This window comes from Erythrolamprus reginae, chromosome 3 (assembly GCF_031021105.1).
Source record: "Erythrolamprus reginae isolate rEryReg1 chromosome 3, rEryReg1.hap1, whole genome shotgun sequence".
NCBI classification, from domain to species: Eukaryota; Metazoa; Chordata; class Lepidosauria; order Squamata; family Dipsadidae; genus Erythrolamprus; species Erythrolamprus reginae.
In genome coordinates, this window is record NC_091952.1 from 216,096,893 (window position 1) to 216,120,231 (window position 23,339).

General features: G+C 36.7%; 1 protein-coding gene across 6 annotated transcripts in view; it reads left to right on the forward strand.

Moving 5' to 3' along the window:
* Positions 1 to 23,339, forward strand: part of SULF1 (sulfatase 1) — a 119,456-nt gene that overhangs the window by 92,947 nt on the left and 3,170 nt on the right. For 2 of the 6 annotated variants that reach the window (XM_070747899.1, XM_070747900.1), the window contains exons 13-21: positions 6,635 to 6,851; positions 8,389 to 8,680; positions 10,729 to 10,825; positions 11,778 to 11,872; positions 12,399 to 12,467; positions 16,882 to 17,054; positions 17,967 to 18,109; positions 18,814 to 18,937; positions 20,298 to 20,331. In XM_070747899.1, the coding sequence (XP_070604000.1) occupies positions 6,635 to 6,851; positions 8,389 to 8,680; positions 10,729 to 10,825; positions 11,778 to 11,872; positions 12,399 to 12,467; positions 16,882 to 17,054; positions 17,967 to 18,109; positions 18,814 to 18,937; positions 20,298 to 20,331 (1,244 nt within the window). Of the gene's footprint in view, positions 1 to 6,634; positions 6,852 to 8,388; positions 8,681 to 10,728; positions 10,826 to 11,777; positions 11,873 to 12,398; positions 12,468 to 16,881; positions 17,191 to 17,966; positions 18,110 to 18,813; positions 18,938 to 20,297; positions 20,474 to 23,339 lie in introns of those variants that run through there. The other 4 variants (XM_070747898.1, XM_070747902.1, XR_011558731.1 and 1 more) reach the window with 4 other exon arrangements.

Sequence of the window (23,339 nt, forward strand, 5' to 3'; positions counted from 1 at the left end):
GCACAAGGTCCGGGATTACTCTGAGAAAAGGCAGCAATATCAGAAAGCTATAATACATACAGTCAAGATAAACATGCCTATAAATTCTTACATTTCTAAGTTGTTTAGGTTTCATGGTCAGAATTAAGCATTAAGTGTCTATGAGAAAATCAGTAAGAAATCTTTGCTATTCTAATGGGCAAAATCTTGGGCAAAATGTGGTTCTCTATAATATAAGAATGATTTGCCTATTTTCAACAGGACTTGTAATGATAAATAAATTCAAATTTTAGAAAATAGCACATGCTTTATCACTTTGATACTGGAATTATCTCTCCTTACTTCTTTTAAAAAAAATATTTTTATTGAACATTTTTAAAGTTAAAAACAAACACAGAAATGTATACAATTTCCTTCTTTACAACAATGTCGCTAAACATTTTAAGTTTTGCTATTTTTTCCTGTTCAATTTTTCATTTCAATTATATACATATACAGTATTTCACAATTCTATTTGTATACATCATATAATAGGGCACTCTATTTCTACCTTTTCTCTATTTCACTTTTATTTATTTATGTTTAATACCATCTAGTAATTCCATTATCCTCTTTCTTAAGTTATTCTCTTATCCTTGACCCTCTTCTCTAACCACTCATAGCACTTTTCCCATATTTATAATATTTTATTTCCTCTTTTTCATATATTTCCTTTGTGAGTTTATCCATTTGGTACACTCTTAAGACCTTTCTAATTAAGTTTTCTTCTGATGGTATGTATTTATTTTTCCAATTTTGAGCATATATTATTTTTTCAGCTGTTATCACATGTTTTATATCACATATCACAAGAAAAATTCATATTTTTCCCTTTGAAATTCATATTTTTCCAAATTTGTTTTATATATAGTCTGTATTTGTATGTATGCCCACCAATCAACGTCTGTACCCTGTTCTTTAAGCTATTGTCTTGATTTCAGTTCTCCTTGATTGTCTATTAAATATTTTTGAATCTTCCTGTAATAATTGCTGCAAATAATTTGTAGTCTGGGTTCAATAATGAGATTGGCCTATAGTTCTTAATTTGTTGTGGGTCTGAATCTTCTTTTAGAAGAAGAGTAATCAAAGCTTCTGTTCAACAGTTTGGTATTTTGGCTTCCATTATTGCCTCATTAAAAGTTTCTAAGAGAATTTCATCTAATGATTCTTGAAATATCTTATGTAATTCTGCTGGAATTCCATCTGGGCATGGTGTTTGTTATTTTTTTGTTTTTTCCTGGCCTCTTTAATTCTGTTTATGTAAATTTCATTTAACATAGAAACATAGAAGTCTGACGGCAGAAAAAGACCTCATGGTCCATCTAGTCTGCCCTTATACTATTTTCTGTATTTTATCTTAGGATGGATATATGTTTATCCCAGGCATGTTTAAATTCAGTTACTGTGGATTTATCTACCACGTCTGCTGGAAGTTTGTTCCAAGGATCTACTACTCTTTCAGTAAAATAATATTTTCTCATGTTGCTTTTGATCTTCCCCCCAACTAACTTCAGATTGTGTCCCCTTGTTCTTGTGTTCACTTTCCTATTAAAAACACTTCCCTCCTGGACCTTATTTAACCCTTTAATATATTTAAATGTTTCGATCATGTCCCCCCTTTTCCTTCTGTCCTCCAGACTATACAGATTGAGTTCATTAAGTCTTTCCTGATATGTTTTATGCTTAAGACCTTCCACCATTCTTGTAGCCCGTCTTTGGACCCGTTCAATTTTGTCAATATCTTTTTGTAGGTGAGGTCTCCAGAACTGAACACAGTATTCCAAATGTGGTCTCACCAGCATTCTATATAGTGGGATCATAATCTCCCTCTTCCTGCTTGTTATACCTCTAGCTATGCAGCCAAGCATCCTACTTGCTTTCCCTACCACCTGACTGCACTGTTCACCCATTTTGAGACTGTCAGAAATCACTACCCCTAAATCCTTTTCTTTTGAAGTATTTGCCAACACAGAACTGCCAATACAATACTTAGATTGAGGATTCCTTTTCCCCAAGTGCATTATTTTACATTTGGAAACATTAAACTGCAGTTTCCATTGCTTAGACCATTTATCTAGTAAAGCTAAATCATTTACCATATTACAGACGCCTCCAGGAATATCAACCCTATTGCACACTTTAGAGTCATCGGCAAATAGGCAAACCTTCCCTACCAAACCTTCCCCTATGTCACTCACAAATATATTAAAAAGAATAGGACCCAGAACAGACCCTTGTGGCACACCGCTTGTAACCTGACTCTGCTCAGAATACTCGCCATTAACAATAACTCTCTGATGTCTACGCTTCAGCCAGCTGCAAATCCATTGAACTATCCAGGGATTAAGTCCAATCTTCACTAATTTATCTATCAGCTCTTTATGTGGAACCGTATCAAAGGCTTTGCTGAAGTCCAGGTAGGCAATATCCACGGCACCACCTTCATCCAACACCTTTGTGACATAGTCAAAGAAATCAATGAGATTAGTCTGACATGATTTGCCTTCAGTAAAGCCATGCTGATTTGGGTCCAATAAGTTATTGTTTTTTAGGTGCTGATTTATCCTCTTTTTGAGTAGAGTCTCCATCATTTTAACTACAACTGATGTCAAGCTAACTGGCCTGTAGTTACCAGCTTCTTCTCTACTGCCCTTCTTGTGAATAGGCACAACACTGGCCATTCTCCAATCCTCAGGAACTTCTCCTGTTAACAAGGATTGGTTAAACAAATCAGTCAGGGGGGTAGTAATGACAGATCTGAGTTCTTTAAGAACTCTGGGGTGGATGCCATCTGGACCCATTGCCTTATTTATCTTTAATCGTTCAAGTTCTTCTAAGACATCTCATTTAATATCTCTCTTTGAGCCTCTTCTAATTTTATTAGGTTCATTTTATCCAAATAATGTTTAATATCTTCTTCTAATATATTTCTTGAACATATAGATTCTGAAAAAAGACCTTTGTGCTATATTTTTTACTTCTCCTCTTTTCTCTCTATATCTCTCTCTGTTCATCTTATAGTTGATGAAATATTATACGTAATTCATTACTAAATTTAATTTATGTCTTATTATATCGCTTCTTTCCTTAATTTTGTTGTTTTGAGGGGTCTTCTTGTAAATTCAATTCTAATCTTTTAATTTATTTCTGCCAATTATCTTATTCTTGTTTTCTTTTCTTTTTTTTATTTTTGCTGTATGTTATTGTGAGCCCCTTTATATATTTATTAATTAGATTTGTATGCTGCCCCTCTCCGAAGACTCGGAACGGCTCATATATGCTTTTTCAGTGTTCCATAAGTTTTGAAGTGATGTTTCTTTTTTTTCTATTTACCTCTCCAGGGCAGATAGTGACTTTTTAAGGCTTCTAGACTGGAAAATTCAGAGTTTGGGAAACAGCCTGTTTCTTCGCTTCCACTCATGCTGACATCACCTCCGGAAGTCTATTTCTCCTCACTTCTACATCCTCCTATTATAATATAAATCTCTCCTCACTTCTATATCCTCCTATTACAGTATAATATAAATCTGTTCTGTCGGGCTCTCTGGTAGAGTCCTCCCAAAAATTCACAGGTACAAATTTCAGACACACACACGTTTGAAAATTCAAAACAATGTTCTTTATAATGAAAATTCACATGAACTAAGCCCTCTTTTGGTATAGCAAAGAGCACTGGTCTCCAAACAAACTGGTAATTTGTACAAGTCCCTTATCAGTTCTGTGATACTTAGCTTGCAGCTGTGAGGCAATTCACAGTCCTTCTTCTTTCACAAAGTGAAACACACTTTGCTCTGGTTTAGTTTCAAAGCGGGAGGGGGGGGGGATCAGCACACAAAAGGTCAAAGTCAGTAAAGCAGTCATGAAACACAATGATCAGATAATCCTCCACAATGGCCAAACCCAAGGGCTATTTATAGCAGCCTCACTAATTACCACAGCCCCACCCAACCACAGGTGGCCTTATTTTCTTTGATAATAATCTCTCAGTTGTTGTAGCCTATGCTTCCCTCTCCACATGCGTGGCTGTATCATTAACTCTTGTTCTGAATCCAAGGAGGAGCTAGATAATTGATCTCCTTCTGAGCTGTCTGCCACACTCTCCTCCTCCCTGTCACTCATGTCTTCTTGGTCAGAGGAGCCTTCATCATCAGATTCCACCGGGGGGGGGGGCAAAACAGGCCTGCAGCATGTGGATGTCTCCCCCACATTCACAGTCCTTGGGGCAGGAGTTGGGCCAGAGCTAACCACAACAAAATCTACCCAGTATTCTTCCACATGATTGATATGATCACATTACTTTTATATGGAGTGTAAAAACATAAAGATTGAATTATTTATTAACTACTTGTCTATTTTCTGAAAATTATATATAGAATCCTGGCAGTTCAAGTAGTTGCTTCAACATTCAGTGACACATCTTGTATCTTGCCTTCTCATCAAGGGTGAACTCATTAGATGAGTATTTTATCTATTTTACTCCAGAACTATTAAGCACCAGATTAGATATTATAAATTTCAGTTATTCTAGTCCTTTTGTTGGACTAATTAACAGTGGTGACAGGTGCACCATTCAAAGATCTGAAATACTAAGTTAGGGCAAATTCCACTGGAGAAAATGTATCTATCTAGTCCCTGAGAGTTGACCCTGACTTTTTCTTTTTGCTAATGATGTAGCTTCCTAGTTATCATGAAAGAATCACTTCTCGTTGACTGGAACTGCAACTTCATACTTTTCAACCAGAATTACTTTTCCATTAGGAGCTGTGAATATCTTTCTCAGAATAAAGAAACTTTGTATGCATCTGAAAAGATTAAATTATGAGCAGGGTTCTACCGACCCCTTTTGGTAATAGTAAGAAGTGCAGTCTCAACTTTTTCAAATCTAAGACTTTCCAATACTGCTGCTGCTTTTCTTCGGATAGGACTATATGGTGCACTATCACAGCTCTGTGCCTTTTTCATTAGCTGCAGACCCCAGGGATATGTACATAGCAATAGCAATATCGCTTAGACTTATATACTGCTTCACGGTGCTTTACAGCCTTCTCTAAGCAATTTACAGAATCAGCATATTGCCCCCAACAATCTGGGTTCTCATTTAACGACCTTAGAAGGATGGAAGTAAACCTTCAGCCTGGTGTCTCATTTTTGAAAACTTAGCAAGCATAGCTTCATTAATTGCATAGAAATTTCATATGACTCCACCCAAAACAAAGCTAACACTAAAATGAAGTTTAAAGTGACATGAAAATACTGCAAGTATTTTTTGAATTTGGCAAATTATAATTGTATCCTCTCCCAACAAAATTCTACCTTGCTTGCATTCATTTTTTAAAAACTACTTTGCCTAAAAACATTTTAATTTTTATTTATTTATTGTCATAGGAAAGGTTCAGTATGGTTGTTTAAAAACCAAAAGATGAATCAGAGTTAAATTATAAAATTCTTTATTTTTAAAAGCTATAAAATATAAAGGGCCTATGAATTTAAAAAACAAAATACAGTACATGTAAAAATAAAAATTTAAAAGAAGACTTTAGATGAAGTGTAGGGGACCTTAACTTAATATGTGGAATATATAGTATGTACTATAATATAGTATAGTACTATAATACTATAATATATAGTATATATGTAGTATATATACTATGTGGAAGTCTATGTCAAGTTACAGAGCATTATGACATAACTAACTAGGTGCTCATTAAATCTAGTTTATAGTACTGGTCATCACCTGACAAATTTTGGGCACTGCTGCACACAATTTGCTAACCTGTATGTAGCAGGGGGGACATGATGGAAACATTTAAATATATTAAAGGGTTAAATAAGGTTCAGGAGAGAAGTGTTTTTAATAGGAAAGTGAACACAAGAACAAGGGGGCACAATCTGAGGTTAGTTGGGTGTAAAATCAAAAGCAACATGAGAAAATATTATTTTATTGAAAGAGTAGAAGATGCTTGGAACAAACTTCCAGCAGACATGGTTACTGTCCAGCAGACAGTAACTGAGTTTAAACATGCCTGGAATAAACATATATCCATCCTAAGATACAATACAGGAAATAGTATAAGGGCAGACTAGATGGACCATGAGGTCTTTTTCTGCCGTCAGTATATGTTTCTATGTTTCTTGCAGGCTTGGTATTTGAGAGCAGCAGGGAGGGGAAGGTTTTTAAACTTGGCAACTTTATTTTTATTTATTTTATTTATTTATTTTGTCAAACAATTATAGGGTGATAATTTGTACAAATTAAACATTAGATAAGTAATGATAAAAAGTAACAAAAGAAGACAATAGGACAGGGATGGTAGGCACAGTGGTGTGCTTATGCACGCCCCTTACAGACCTCTTAGAAAGGGGGAGAGGTCAATTGTAGATAGTCTAAGGTTAAAGGTTTTGGGTTGAGGAGTAGAAATTCTGAGAGTTGAAGTCCACAAGTCCTAAAAGTTGCCAATTTTGGGGATCCCGATATGCAGTATATGTAAGGTGAGGCTAATATGAATGTCACTGTAGTACACAGATTAATGTTTAACAAGATGCAAAAGAAATAAGTGTTCTCTAGGATCTTATTGCCATCTCTGTTTCACCGAACTGTCTTTTTCTTTTACCAAAGAAATGGCAGTGTATTGAAGACACGTCTGGAAAACTACGTATTCACAAATGCAAAGGGGCCAGTGACATTCTTGCCATGAGAAAAAGAACACGGAGTATCCATTCCCAGGGATATAGCAGCAAAGAAAAAGAATGTGATTGTGGGGAGGCTGATTATCAGACCAGTCGGGCCCAAAGGAAAAATCAAAGAGGCTTCATGAGGACATCCAGTGTACAAAGTAGGTGATGATAGATTTGAAAGAGCCAGAGAACGTAACGGGCAGCAATGCTAAAGAATCATTTGTTCCTTATAGGTTGAAAAAAAAACCTGCCAATGTATTCAGACTCACTTGTTAGAATTGGAATCACATCTTTGAATTATCATCCTAAAAAAATATTCAGGTGGTAATCTGGAAGAGCAAAGGTAAAATCTTATAAAGAATGTCTTGGTTTTACATTGCAGAGCATTCAAAAATTAAATTTCCCACCTGCAGAGTTTGTGCAATTCATTCTCTTATTCTTCTATCTGCATAAAGCAAATCCAAGTATATTCTTTCAATACTAGCTATCTTTTACCTTTGAAAAGTGTTCGGAAACTTCAGATCGTGTAGAATGCAGCCGCGAGAGCCATCGTGGGGCTTCCCAGATTCGCCCACGTTTCTACAACACTCCGTGGCCTGCACTAGTTGCCGATCAGTTTCCAGTCACAATTCAAAGTGTTGGTTATGACCTTTAAAGCCCTACATGGCACTGGACCAGAATACCTCCGGAACCGCCTGCTACTGCATGAATCCCAGCAACTGATAAGGTCCCACAGAGTTGGCCTTCTCCGGGTCCCGTTGACTAAACAATGTTGTTTGGCGGGCCCCAGGAGAAGAGCCTTCTCTGTGGTGGCCCCAGCCCTCTGGTATCAACTCCCCCCCCTGGAGATTAGAACTGCCCCCACCCTCCTTGTCTTTCGTAAGCTACTCAAGACCCACCTATATTGCCAGGCATGGGGGAACTGAGACACCTTCCCCAGGCTTTTATACTTTATGTTTGGTATGTATGTGTTGTTTGGTTTTTAAATGATAGGGTTTTATATGTCTTTTTCTCTTTTAATATTAGATTTGTTCCACTGTAACATTGTTTTTATTATTGTTGTGAGCCGCCCCGAGTCTTCAGAGAGGGGCGGTATACAAATCTAATAAATATTATTATTATTATTATTATTATTATTATTATTATTATTATTATTATTTTAAAGACATAACTGGATTGAAATTGCCCATCCAATCCAGCTATCTAGATAGACCCTGTAGAAGGGCCTGCTTCCTTGCAATGCGCATTTGATATAGAGAAGATGATAGCTTTTCTCAGTGTTGTTCCCACTTTGTGGAATATCTTTCTGATGGTTAGGGCACCCTATCTTTTTTGCATTTCACAAACTAGAGAATGGCCCTAACTGATTCTGGACAGCCATTATAGGCATTTTTATATATCGTTGTTCTCATTATTTTCATGTTGCATTTAAATTATTTTTGTTTTGTTGTTAGCCACCGAGAGTCTGTCAAGATTGGAAAGGATTACGATTATTTTTAAATAAATAATAATTCTTAAAATGTAGCAAACATCTTTAGAAAATCTTTGCCCTGAAATGCAGAATTTATATCGTTTATGTGGATTATATAGACATAAGCATTGTAAGAATGTCATCCCTAGTTCCAGTGTCTTGGTTATCTTTCAAAGAGTGTGATTTTATAGTTGCCTACTGATGAAATTTGTGATCCTATGCAGAATACAAACCCCGATTTGTTCATACTCGCCAAACTCGGTCCTTATCTGTGGAATTTGAAGGGGAAATATACAGTATAAATCTGGAGGAAGAAGAGGAGAAGGAGGACGAGGAGGAGGAGGAGTTGCACATTCTTCAGTCCAAAAGCATTGTTAAGAGGCATGGAAGTTACAGTGAAGAGGAAGAGGATGAAGCAGAGGAACGACATCCAGAAGACGGTGATGGGATTAAAGCAATGCTTGCTGATGGGACTAACATGGTTGGCCAGCCAGATTCGGTCAAAGTTACTCATAAGTAGGAGTGCCTTACTTAATTGCTTTTCATTATTTGTTCAGAAGCATCTACTATGTGTGTTATACCAGGCTCAAAAGTAAAGATAGCCCCAGGCAGATTTCAGGGATAGAAAACAGAAGATCTTGGGGAGATACATTTTGAGAAAAAAGAATATCTGCTTTTCATTTTAGGATAAATATCAAACAGTAAAGCCAGTGAGGCTTTGGTTTATCTAGAAGAACTACAGAAGATCTGAAACATCAAAGTTAGAGCAGCATAAAAGCCCTTCTGCCCATTTCCCTGTGTGGCCATTCTCAACTTTTCTCAACTACCCTCACTGAGGAGGAAGGCCTGGAATTATTTTTGCCTAAACATGAGCACACTCATCCTGAATGAGAATTCAAGATGAAACAGGTTTATGATTGCATGGAAGATTTTATTCAAATTTTTATAGAGCCAGGGTGGAGCAGCAGGTAGAGTGCAGTACTGCAGGCCACTGAAGCTGACTGTAGATCTGAAGGTCAGCGGTTCAAATCTCATCACTCACTCAGCCCGGATTGTGGGGGCAATAGGCTGGCTCTGTTAAAAAGTGCTATTGCTAACATGTTGTAAGCCGCCCTGAGTCTAAGGAGAAGGGCTGCATAAAAATTAAATAAATAAATAAACAAACAAACAAACAAACAAATCAATTTGGATGAAAGCCTTTCTTGAGAACCTGATAGGCTCAAGATACAGAAGGATCTTGACAGGCTTGAACTTTGGGCACTATCTAACAAAATGAAATTCAACGGTGAGAAAAGTAAGGTTCTACATTTAGGCAAGAAAAACTAAATGCACAGGTACAGTATATGTGGTACATTGCTCAACAGCAGTAACTGTGAGAGGGATCTTGGAGTCCTACTGGACAACCATTTAAATATGAGCCAGCAGTGTGCAGAGGCTGCTGAAAAAGCCAACACAGTTCTAGGCTGCATTAACAGAGGGATAGAATCAAGACCACATGAAATACTTAATACTTTATAATGCCTTGAAAAGGCCACACTTGGAATGCAGCATTCAGTTTTAGGTCGCCACAATGTCAAAAGGATGTTGAGACTCTAGAAAAAGTGCAGAGAAGAACAACAAAGATGATTAGGGGACTGGAGGCTAAAACATAGTAAGAACGGTCGCAAGAACTAGGTATGTATAGTTTAATGAAAAGAAGGATTAGGAGAGACATGATAGCAGTGTTCCAATATCACAGGGGTTGCCACAAAGGAGAGAGAGTCAACCTATTTTCCAAAGCACCTAGGGTAGAACAAGAAGCAATGGGTGGAAACTAATCAAGGAGAGAAGCAACTTAGAACTAAGGAGAAATTTCCTGATAGAACGATTAATTTATGGAACAGCTTGAAACATAGAAACATAAAAGACTGACGGCAGAAAAAGACCTCATGGTCCATCTAGTCTGCCCTTATACTATTTCCCGTGTTTTATCTTAGGATGGATATCTGTTTATCCCAAGAATGTTTAAATTCAGTTTGCTTCCAGAAGCTGTGAATGCTCCCACACTGGAAGGTTTTAAGAAGATGTTGGATAACCATTTGTTTGAAATGGTGTAGGGTTTCCTGCCTAACCAGGGGGTTGGACTAAAAGACCTCAAAGGTCCCTTCCAACTCTGTTCTATTATATTCTAACCAAGAAGGCAAGAAAAGTACATGTGAGATATGAATACCTTAGAATGGAATAGAATTCTAGAACTGGCATTCTATGCCCTTAATAGAAAAAGAACAATTTTAGGGATAGTTTTGTATCATTTAAGTCCTGGGAAATGCAGTAGATATATTTGAAAGCAAATACCTTTCCTTGAAATGTCTCTGTACTTAAGATTTACACTGTTCTAAAACATTGGTATTGTTTTCTCTATAGAAAGTTTTAGACCAAGCATTTAGCACAGTTAACTGTTAAAGCCGTGAGATTAATTGCTTTTTTAAATTGCTGTTCAGAGTCCTAGAATTTAGGCTGGCAAGCTATCTAAAATATCTCACCCTTTATTATTATTTTTCTCTTCATTCATTCTTTCCTTACAGATGTTTTATTCTTTCAAATGACTCTATCCATTGTGAAAGGGAGCTATACCATTCAGCCAGAGCTTGGAAAGATCACAAAGTCTACATTGACAAGGAGGTTGGAAGGTCTTTTTCTTAATTTAGAATTAGAACTGGTATTTTGATACAGAATAATTTATGAGAAAATATATATTGAATGAACATTTGGAATGATATTGGAATTGACTACAAATTTCTGCATATTGATGCAATATATGTTCTTGGAGGTAATGGTAAACTATTGTTTCAGTGTTATGAGAAAGAAACTTACCTGTGGTTCTCTCTTTTCCAGTATCTTTTCTTATATGGAAGATCCCCACTGTCATTCACTATGATTTCTTATAAAATACTAATTTGGGCAAACTGTAGTCTTATTTATAATAATACAAAAAAGGAGCTTTTGACAATGGGCCATGTTTTGGTGTTTGATTCCCTAAACCAGTTTTTCCCACATGAAGTTTTTAAACACATCAGGATTGTGTAACAACAACACTGTTCACTTCAAAAAATTAATATAACAAACGGAGCATGGAAAAATTATTATTATTTTAATTATTTATTTATTTATTGAATTTGTATGCCGCTCCTCTCCGCAGACTCTAAACCAGTGTTTCCCAACCTTGGCAACTTGAAGAGATCTGGACTTCAACTCCCAGAATTCCAGATCTCTTCAAGTTGCCAAGGTTGGGAAACACTGATCTAAACAAACAGACTGAAAGTAGTCAATGTCTTGTGGTAATCCACCTCACACTAAAGAATATTCTAAACACTCTATGGCCTTTGGAAATAATTATTTAGTGATAATTAATTATTATAATTAACATCTGAACTTACTATAGTGGCATGTGTTGATAAAGAACAATTTACAAAATGTGCTTGTAATATATGAATGATTTAAAGAGTTAAAAAGCAATAATAATTTTCATATACATTTAGCAATGATATGAAATAGTTTAATAGGAAGATTTATCAGGAACAATATATGGATTGGGTATATAATATTGCTGTTAAACCAGTCATTCTTTTTTCAGATTGAAGCTCTCCAGGATAAAATTAAAAATTTAAGAGAAGTAAGAGGACATCTTAAAAGACGAAAACCAGATGACTGTGACTGTAGCAAAAAGAAGTATATAAAACTTATATTCTCAATAACGTATATATTATCATCTAACTTGGAAACCAATATACATGGGAGCATGACTAATTGTTCTCAAGTTGATTTTGTAACTAGCTATGACAGCATGTAAAAAAAGAAGTAATACAGTATTGTTAGACAAAGTATTGTTTTATTTGATTTTGTTTCATTATACTGTATAATTTCATTATTTGATGGAATTGTACTTATATAGTTAAATTTCAGAAGATTTTTGAAGTAAATAATCCTAGAAGCGTTTCTAGAACAAAATTTAGGACCATATTGCTAAAGTCCAGATTTTTAATGTTGTTAATATAAAAAACTGACCAAAAAGTTTCTGCTCAAAGTAAACGCTTCTGAAATCCAATTTTTTTAACCCCAGATCCATGCTTCTTTAAGAGGCCCACTAAATATAGAATCAGTACTGTTCATAATCAGATTTTAAAATTAAAGCAATGTTTTTGCTTTAAATGGGCATTTTTCAGAAAGTTGTTTATGTTATAATATTTCTTTACAGTTATTATCACAAAGAAAAGGGGGCAAAGGTTCAAGAAAAACTTAAGACAAGTCATTTACATCCATTCAAGTGAGTCTTGTTAATTTTCAGTTTATTATATTTCCAGCATATATTCATGAGACCTATCTTCCAATCATCTTGTCATTCCCATGCTATGGGAAAAAATGTTTCACTTAATGATGTGGGATTTGGAATAAACTGCTCTAAAGAATTTCTTGGTTACATTTTAACTTTTTGTTGTTGTTATATCTCATGTTGATGGCTTAACTTTATTTTTATTTTATTATTATTATTATTATTATTATTATTATTATTATTATTATTATTATTCGATTTGTATGCCGCCCCTCTCCGAAGACTCGGGGCGGCTCACAACATGTAACAACAAATCATAAATAATCCAACAGTTTTTAAAATGTTTAAAGATTTAAAAGACCCCATATACTAACAGACATACACACACGCATACCATATATAAATTAAACATGCCCAGGGGGAGATGTTTCAATTCCCCCATGCCTGACGACAAAGGGGGGTTTTAAGGAGTTTACGGAAGGCAGGAAGAGTAGGGGCAATCCTAATCTCCGGGGGGAGTTGGTTCCATAGGGCCGGTGCCGCCACAGAGAAGGCTCTTCCCCTGGGGCCCGCCAACCAACATTGTTTAGTTGACGGGACCCGGAGAAGGCCCACTCTGTGGGACCTAATCGGTCGCTGGGATTCGTGCGGCAGTAGGCGGTCTCGGAGATATTCTGGTCCATTTCACTGGAATTCTTTTAGTTCAATAACATACATCATTTTCAATCTACCTGTGTACAGAGTTCATTCCCATCCATTTCTTTTGGTGACTTAGACACACATTAAAACTGACAAGGTTAAATATCATAATTGTGTAAAATACAATGAGCCTATAATTACTCCCATCTTCCTAGGACTATAACTAACCATCACTTGTCTTGGTTGATCAGGGTGGATGTATTCAACTGACTGTCAAAGCACATAGATGATCCCTAAGCTATATCAATGAATGACCACATCTAGCAGTTTTATTTATATAACTTTATTTACAGTAAATTAAAGAAAAGTGGAAAAGAATGGATCCCTAGGCCACCCCACCATGGAGATCAGTTTCTCCTCAGCAAACCAGCTGGAACCAGTTCTGGAGATAGGAGGAAACCCACCATTACATTGTGCCTACTAATCCCCCTTAAACCAGTCCAGAACAAGGACATAGTTGATGGTAATAAAGATTACTGAGAGATCAAAGAGGGTCAGAAGAAAGATATCTTTCCCCACGTGCACAATAGGTTCATCAAAAAGGGTTACTTCACCAGCTGAATCAAGAAAAGGAGTTCTCGCTTATTTCATTTCCTCCAGGGCCCTTTCCTGAAACTCAATCCCCTTCTAAAAAAGGAAGATTGGAGACTGGATGTTTCATAGGATCCAGTCATAGTTTATTGGAGTGGTTAGACCACTGTCTCCTTCAGAGCCTGCAGAACCACTTAATCTCATAACAGTTCATTCATAGCTACTGCAAGTCATCTCCCACGAAGCCTTGACCAACCAAGAGAGATATAGATTCAAAACATAGATGGCCTCACTTAACAGCTTGAAATAAGCTGTCCACTTCTTTCAATTGGTTATAAATTATTAGTAGGTTTTACAGGGTCTAGTCCAGTGATGGCAAACCTATGGCACGGGTGCCAGAGGTGGCACACAGAGCCGTATCTGCTAGCATGCAAGCTGTTGCTCTAGCTCAGCTTCAGAAAGCATGTGTGTACTGGCCAGTTGATTTTTGGGTCACATGGAGGTTCTGGGAGGGCATTTTAGGCTTCCAGAGGGCCTCCAGAGGGATGGGGGGTGGCATTTTTTGCCCTCTTCAGGCACCAGGGAAGCCTCTGGAGCCTGGAGAGGGGGAAAAATGCGCCTACCGGACCCACCAGAAGTTGGGAAATGGGCTGTTTCTGGCCTCCAGAGGGCCTCCGGGGGAGGCAATTTTCACCCTACCCAGGCATTAAATTATAGGCGTGGGCACTTGCGCAGGTGTGATAGTGTGTGTGCATGCACTTTTGTCACCCAAGGGAAAAAAGGTTCGCCATCACTGATCTAGTGTAGGTGTTCTTTTTTTTTTTTTAGAAAGTTTATTATCTATTTGTATTCCACTATTCCCTTAGGGTTAGAGCTGCTTAGGTTTTAATGTGTCTCGTTTGTATTTTTTTATATATTTAAATTAAATGGATTTTATTATTATGGTTGATTGCAATGAGATGGATGTTTAGACAAGAATTTGGTATTTTTACCCATTAAGCTCTCCCCAAGGACCTGAGAGAGACAAATGTTGTTTGATGATATTAAGAATAAGATTGCAAGATGCAGGCTGTTCCAAGTAAAGCTGCAATTGATTGATGGTGATTATATGGCAAAGTATCACATCCCAATCGTACAAGATCTCAGGTTTCATAGCTTCTAAGAGGAAGTAATTAAGTTAATCAGCCTAAATTTTAGAGATGGCCATTCTAAAGCATAATACCATTGTTAAAAATACATGTTGTTATTAATTATCTGTTATTAATTATCTATAATTATTAATTATAGATGCATGAGTAAACAATAGGAAAGTATTGTTACAACAGTAACTATGTTCCAGCACTGACAGGGTATAAATAACAGAATATAAATAAAGCAGACTATAAATAACAGCAGGAAGTATTGCTTATGTCAGGTTTCTATGTATACTTAAAAGCATTTGATTGTTTGTTTGTTTATTTGACTTCTATGCCACCCTTCTCAACCAACTCAGAGCAGCATACAACATAATACATACAGTACAAGTGTATAGAATGATTGATTGGTTGATTGGTTTTTAGATAATGGGTTTTTAACTGTTTTTAGTATTGGATTACTGTTATATACTGTTTTATTACTGTTGTTAGCCGCCCCGAGTCTGCGGAGAGGGGCGGCATACAAATCCAATAAGTAAGTAAGTAAGTAAGTAAGTAAGTAAGTAAGTAAGTAAGTAAGTAAGTAAGTAAGTAAGTAAGTAAATAAAATAAAATAAAATAAAATAAATAGAAATCTAATATTAAAATACTAAAAACTAAAAAATCCTAAAACCCCTTTTATCCTAACACCATCATCCACATTCATCCCAACTGGATCTAGCCACTCATGACATCGGCTGGAGTTAGGTCTCAGCACTCATGGCCCCCCGTGCCCGCTGGCAGAGATGAGTCTTCAAGGCTTTGAAAAAGGTCAGGAGGGAGTCCGTTCCGAAGGCCCAGGACCGCCACAAATTTAGGTTTCTGAACATGATGTTTATGATTTTATATTCTTAATATCAACCAGTGGAACAGCTTGCCTTCAGAAGTTGTGGGAGCTTCATTACTTGAGACTTCCAAGAAGAGATTGGACTGCCATTTGTCAGAAATGGTGTAGGGTCTCCTGCTTGAGTAGAGGGTTGGTCTAGAATCTAGATGACCTACAAGATCCCTTCCAACTCTGTTAATCTTTTAATGATAGAGACAAGTAGCTGAGAAGTAATATCTGTGTTCCAATGTGAAATAAGCTAGTTCTTCTTTTCTGGGGGGAAAAAACAAGTAAAAGCAAAACTAAAATCACAGATTTTAATACAAAGCAGATTAATTTCTCAAAACCTGGTGCAATCCTTACATTTTGCATAATAGTTCCCATGAGCTGTAGTGACCCTAGCCTAGAGTGCCTTCCTTCCCCTGTCCTATTGCCCTCCTATATCTCCTATAACTTTCTTCTATTCCTATATCTCTTCTTCTATTCTTTCATTGATATGTTCTATTACTATATCTTCTTTTCTATTCTTTCTTAGATATATTTTACTATGAGTATTTCCTCTATAAACTTCATCATGTATTTTATTATGTGTGTGTATATATACATACCCACTAAAACTCTCATTGTGTATTGGACAAAATAAATAAATAAATAAAAATAATGTGACTTTTGGTCCTCTTCCAAAACTAGGGAAAATAATACTACATAATGTTTCTAGATTATAAACCAACTTACAGTTGTCAGTTCATATGTATATATTTATTAAATTTTTCCATTTTTTAAAAAAAGTACATGATCATATTTACAGATGAATCTACATCATATATACATTCCTATCGATATTGTCTTTTAATTGCTTTTAAATTTCTTTATATTTTATTTCAATGTTTCTTTTAAGTTTCTTTTTTTTGTCCATTGGTACCATTTTGTCCAGGTTTCATAATAGTCCGATTCTTTTCGATTATTAAGCTCCATTGTCAATCTGTCCATCTCTGCACAGTCGTATATTTTCTTGATGATGTCATTGTCTTCAGGTATTTGCGGATTTTTCCAGTTCTGTGCAAATACAATCCTTGCAGCTGTTGTAATATGCAAGCTTAAATATTTTACATTTTTAGAATAGGTACCTCTCATAATACCCAGTAGAAAAAATATCTATGAAATATTCTTGAATGATTAGGGAAGCTGCTCAAGAGGTGGATGGTAAACTTCAGCTCTTCAAAGAGAACCGGAGGAGAAAAAAAGAAAGGAAAGGGAAAAAGCGCCAGAAGAAAGGAGACGAATGCAGCCTTCCAGGACTCACTTGCTTTACTCACGACAACAATCACTGGCAGACTGCGCCATTCTGGAACTGTGAGAACCACTTCCGGTAGATGCATGCTCATGGGAGATAAGAATTGATGTGAGCTCTTAGGGAGTTGGAGGGCATATTTGTTCTGGATCTCATATGGAGAGGAGAGGAAAAGACAATGAGCTCATTAAAAAATGGGTATGTTAATTCAAACTAGAATTACATTTAGAGCAGAACTGACTAGACTTAATTTACAGATTTCTGAGTGAAAATAGTTTCCAAGTAAATGAAATCAGAGATCTCGTGTGACTCAATAGAGGTATAAAGGTTTGCCTGATTAAATAGATGGTGGTGGGCAGTGAAGGGCTACCAAAACTTTTACTACCACACTTTGGGCATGGCTTATGCAGGACGCCCTACATTTTCTTTCAACATCTTTCAGTGCAAATTGGGTGCTCTGGGGTTGAACTCCATTTTTGCTACCCCACTGTGTTCCTCCTGCCCCGGTCTGGGCAGCAGCCCACCATGGGTGGTGGGCAAAAGGGACAGCAACATACAGTACGTGACAGTGCTAGGAAACCTAACAGTGCCCATTATCTATTTATTGATGTATCTGGAGGAGGTCTTGTAGGTCTTGCTCAGTTCAAGAAATCTAGAGCTTGAACTCAGGCAGCGGTGGGCTATCTAGGCTCTGCTTTGAAGAACTCCCAGGAGAAAAAGTTCTCCTGGTAACTAATTAGAGTTCCAAAGTAGTTTTATCATCAGGAGATTGCTTTTCTAACATTATAAAATGGGTTGCAGAAATGTTTTTGTGCGCTTGTAACAGCTATATATGTACTTTGTACAAGCATTGTCCACTAATACGCAATATCATTGCATGAAGCTTGTGATATGCTTATGGAACTATCAACGGATTGCCCTTGCTCATAAAGTGAATACATGAATGTTTACATTTATTTCCCCCCCTATAATAGTGGGATCATTTTGTGCTTGTACAAGCTCCAACAACAACACTTACTGGTGTTTGCGAACACTAAATGAAACACACAACTTCCTCTTCTGTGAATTTGCTACAGGATTTTTGGAGTATTTTGATATGAATTCTGATCCCTATCAGGTAAATATATGTTAAAAAGGATATAGTTGTGGAACACTGCTTTTGTTAAGCCACTATTAATACATTTCAATTATATCCCATTTTATATCTTAATGGAATTCAAAATAATGTAAGCTGGTCTCCCCAAATACTTTCACTTCCAAGTTTTGATCCAAGTGTACAGTCAGGAATACTTTGCAGCTTTCTTAATACATGGCATATGGGGCATGAGAAAAGATTACAGGTAGTGCTTGACTTAAAACCAGTTGCTTAATGACTGTTCAAAGTTATGACAGACTTCCCTGGGATACTTATAACCCAGTTCCAAAGTTTTGAAAGCTGTTCGTTCTCTCCACCCCCACCCCCCCCATCACATAGTTGTATGTTAAGCTGCCTTGGTCACATAACTGCCTTTTATGAAGATTTTGCCAAAAATGGCAAAAGCAGCCCCTTAGTTCATGTAATCAGCACTGCAAAAAAAGATTGGATTGGTGATGTGGGTGACATAATTTATGACCATCACCATCAGAGCAGACTGCATTAGAGTTGTAAATCAATAATTATTTCTAGATCCTAGCATATACATTCCAAAGGGGTTAATAAAACTACAAAAGAAATGTGAGAAATAGTTATAACTTGCTGAAAATCCATGTAGTTAAGCATAATCATTTAAAGTTCACACCTTTTGCATATGCAGGCATTCATTCATTTCTTTTCATGCCCAGCTAACAAATTCGGTACATACGGTAGAAAGAGGCATTTTGAACCAGCTACATCTTCAGCTAATGGAGCTACGAAGTTGTCAAGGTTATAAGCAGTGCAATCCAAGACCTAAGGGACTTGACACAGGTAACCTATGGTTTAAAAAGTGGAAAATTGTGTTTTGTTTCTCCCAATTATTCCAAGGGGCAGCTAAATTGTCTGTGAAACTTTTTAATAATTCAAGGTTCAAAATATGGATCCTGACAGTGACTTTTAGATAAGAACTTAAAAGTTCAAGAAAACACTTCACTGGACATATGAATAAAATTAAAGGTAAAGGTCCTCCCCGCACATATGTGCTAGTCATTTCTGGCTCTAGGGGGCGATGTTCACCTCTGTTTCAAAGCCGAAGAGCCAGCACTGTCTGAAGACATCTCCGTGGTCATGTCGCTGGCATGACTAAACCCCAATGGTGCACGGAGCGGTGTTATCTTCCCACCAAAGTGGTCCTTATTTTTCTACTTGCATTTTTTTACGTGCCAAGGTGACAAACCAATCTAATATTTATTTCTTCTATTTTCCCCACAACAATTACCCTGTGAGATGGGTTGGACTGAGAGACAGTGATTGACGCAATCATCTTAGGAGTTGAAAAACCTTCAATTTCCTTATTTACCCATACATTTGCTCTACATATTTCTAACAGACTGGCATTTATTTATTTATTTTGTCAATGTACGCTACGATAGATTTAAGAAATCACCCCTAACTTATACAATAATTACCCATTGTCAATCAAGTAGGCTAGGTTATTTTCTCCCCAAATCCATTGGGAAATTGAGATAAGAGTATGATAAAATAAAAATAAAAGATCTATAGGGGTTATGTTTTTATTATACAAATTAAGATGGTTGGATTATGTGTTAATATGTGTTCCTTAATGTTAGTTTGATGTTGCATATCCTCTGTATTGTCATTGAAAATATTCTCTTTAGCTGGTTTTAGAGCTTTCTGGTGCCTAGGAAATGTACTGGAGATGGACAAAACCTGAAACTTGCCTCTTTTTACACATCATAGAGCAATAGCAACCTGAATTTGCAAATAGGAGAAAGGAATTTGAATTGGCATCAGTCTTGCACAACATTACATTACAGAAGTGCATAGCTGAGTCATCTCTCACTTTCTCCCAAAGGGGCAAGATGTCCATTCTTTTATCATCTGTAATATAATTTAAAATCATGGGTTTGTTCCTTGTTTGTTCCTTGGTTTCATTTCTTTTATCAATAAACATTTTCCTTTTCTTGTAATTTAATCATCTTTTTGTCCTATAGTAGTTATTTCAGAACATACCTTAGTCGGGTATCTTTGTTGGACTGCTTCTTTACTTGATCATAACCCCATAAAATTATTATTAGGAATTAGATGCTGTGCATGGAAAGCTACATTGTGAATGATTTTACCAAATCTAAACACTAACAAAAGTTACTCTTGTATTTTCCTATATCAGGAAATAAAGATGGAGGAAGCTATGACCCACACAGGTATCCACACTTTATTATTCTCCTCAGCAGCTTCTTTCCAAATAATTGCATGACCTGGTCCATTTCAACTAATGCCTCTACTTTGCCTGCTGCACATCACATACTTTTGCTGCATGCAAGCGCTTAATGCTGTTCATGAAACCACCGGTGTTTACATTTTCACATGACATTTAATATATTTACATCAAAATTTCATTTTATTTTATTCCACCTTAGGAAATTCACTCTCATCCTCATATTTAAGCAGAGGAAAGGAGAGAAGGTATAGCGCAGAAAGAATGCTCAGTCATCTATTCACCAATCCACCCCCCCATCTCTCTTTCCATCTAGAACAGGGGTGTCAAAATCACATCGTCAGGCAGCATCACATGACATACCAGGACTGTTTCCCCCATTACTCAACCAGGCGTGGGCATGGCTAGCGCTTGACGCATTCCACCATTTGACAGCCCTGATCTAGAACATCTACATATCACTCTCTGTGGACATCAGGCATCTCCATGTGTTTAGGCAACCTGGAATGAAGAATACATTCCTGTACTGTTGTATGTATTGTAGATCATGATGCCCTAAAGAGGGTGCTTAAATATGTATACCTTTGCACAGCAAAGCAATATCAACTGAGCTTACATTGTATGCAGTTGTTCATATATTTGAATGGATGTTTGTTCATTTTTTCTCCTATACAACTTGGTGTTTTATAAAACTGATGTCAGCTTGCAAGATGACGACCTGGTCCATTAAATACTTATGCACATTTCCCAAATAAAATACAAAAAAGGGTTATGTCATTCTGCACCCGAATTGTACAGAATTACATAATACTGATGTTATAAAGCTGTTGAAGTTAAGCCAATGTGGACTGGATCAGCACCCAGATGATATAGAATACTTTGAGATAATAATTATTAAATCAATTGTCAAAGAAGAGTAACTCTTGGGATTATTGTATTGTTTTGCAGAATTTCAGAAAGAAATTGGGCTTAGTTACAGGGGCAGATTCCAAATTTTTTACTACCATTCTGCGGCCGTGACTTATTTTGTGGGCATGGCTTGATGGCTATGTGATGGTGGGTGTGGCTTTGTGGGCATGTGACTGGGTGGAAGTGGCTTTGTGGGCATGGGACTGGGTGAAGTTTCTGCTTGGTCATGTGATTTGGTCATGGTACTGGGTGGGCATGGCCAACTTGACATCACTCACATCAAGGGTTAGGGTGCCTGACCTCTCCTTGCCTCAAAGACATACAATTTCCCTATCTATTTACTATTACTGAACATCCAAAATATATTATTTAATCCTACGTATATACTGTATGCCATATATGTACATCCATATAACACACAGGCGCACATATATATACTGTATGTATGTACAAATACACACACAGCTCTTCTAAAACTACACCTTCAGCCTCACTTACTGCATTTGGAAAAAACACACCTAGAATTCACTTTCTATTACACATTTAACCATAACTTCCGTACATTACAACATTACACGTGACTTCAGTTGTTCTTCCCTAGCTTTCACATGACCGTTAGAGCCAGGAAATGTCATGACAAAATGTGGTGAAACATACTTAACAATGCTCTTGCTGAGCAACCAAAATTTTGGGCTCAATTGTGGTCATGTCAAGAACTCTCTCTGTCTTCCTCTACATGGCAGCCTTGTCCTAGTGAATTCCTTCTCCTTTCTAGCAATTTTCCCCTCTGTTAGAGGCACCAAAATAATTCAGACAATATAAGGTTTCCTGCTGCAGCATAGGTTGGACTGGATGACCTCTGAGATATCTTCCAGCCCTAAATTGCTGTGCTGTTTTAGGATCTATATGTACTGGCACACCTATAAGCATAGGATAGAGACTCGGAGTTTCACTCATTATAATTTCTGACATTCTCTGCCAGGTTCCCACAAGCAACATCAACAGGGAATCCAGTGGAAAATCTGAAGTCATGAGCACATGAGGTCCATGATTAATGATCCATGTAATTTTTGTCCAACAATGGCAACCTTGCCATCACTAAGTGATGCAGTCACATGATTTCATGCTTTATGACCATGTCAGTGATGGAGTTCTTGCTGTCAGTTGCTGTCCAGACCTGATGAGTACCTGTATTCAGAAAGACTTCACAATGTTACATCCAACCAAACTATGCTACACCAAAATATTGTCCTGAGTAACATGACATTTTCTGGAGTAATAGTCTTCAAATTGGCACTTTCTAGATCTGTCCCAATGGCATGGGGATTCCCACTGTCTTACAACCACAGAAACCTCTGGCTTAGATTTACATAATTCTTGATCTGTCTGGAAAACACTAAGTTTGGAAACATTATTTTGATATAGTTGAAGTTTCCCATATTGTGTTATACCATTTTAAAATTCATTTTGTATAGTACCAAGTCCTTTACCGGAGTAACTTCTAAGGTCTCTCTTCTGAACTGCATCTTCCCATTTCTGTAAAACTTTGCTGTTTAATTGATATTAATATGAAAGCGATTATATCTCATATTGCTAATAATTAAATAGTTAGCACTAAAACCTCCCTCCAGCAGCCTCTAAAATTATATCCAAAAGTTTCTCTTTTATATTTCTGAAGAATATATAATCTAAAGTCATTATCTAGCTGAGTACTTTTATCACTACCCTGTTTCCACCAAAATGAGACGTCCCCTGATAATAAGCCCAATCAGGTTTTTGAATGCATGGCAACAAGGCCAAGCGCTTATTTCAGGGTTCAAAAAATACTATCCAGGGTCTTCTTTTTGGGGAAACATGGTAGTCAGTCAGACATCTTGGGAAAGTAAAGACAGGTTTTCAGTGTAAGATCTTTTGTTGCTTCTCTTTAGACCTTGCATACAGTCGCAAAGATTAGATTGATCTAAAAATTACTAGCTACAAATTGGACCTATGATAAAGTGGTTGAATATTATTCAGTGTCAGATACCTATACTTTAATTCCATCCATATCTGCTTCTCTTTCCAATTCCCCAAATATTTGGACAT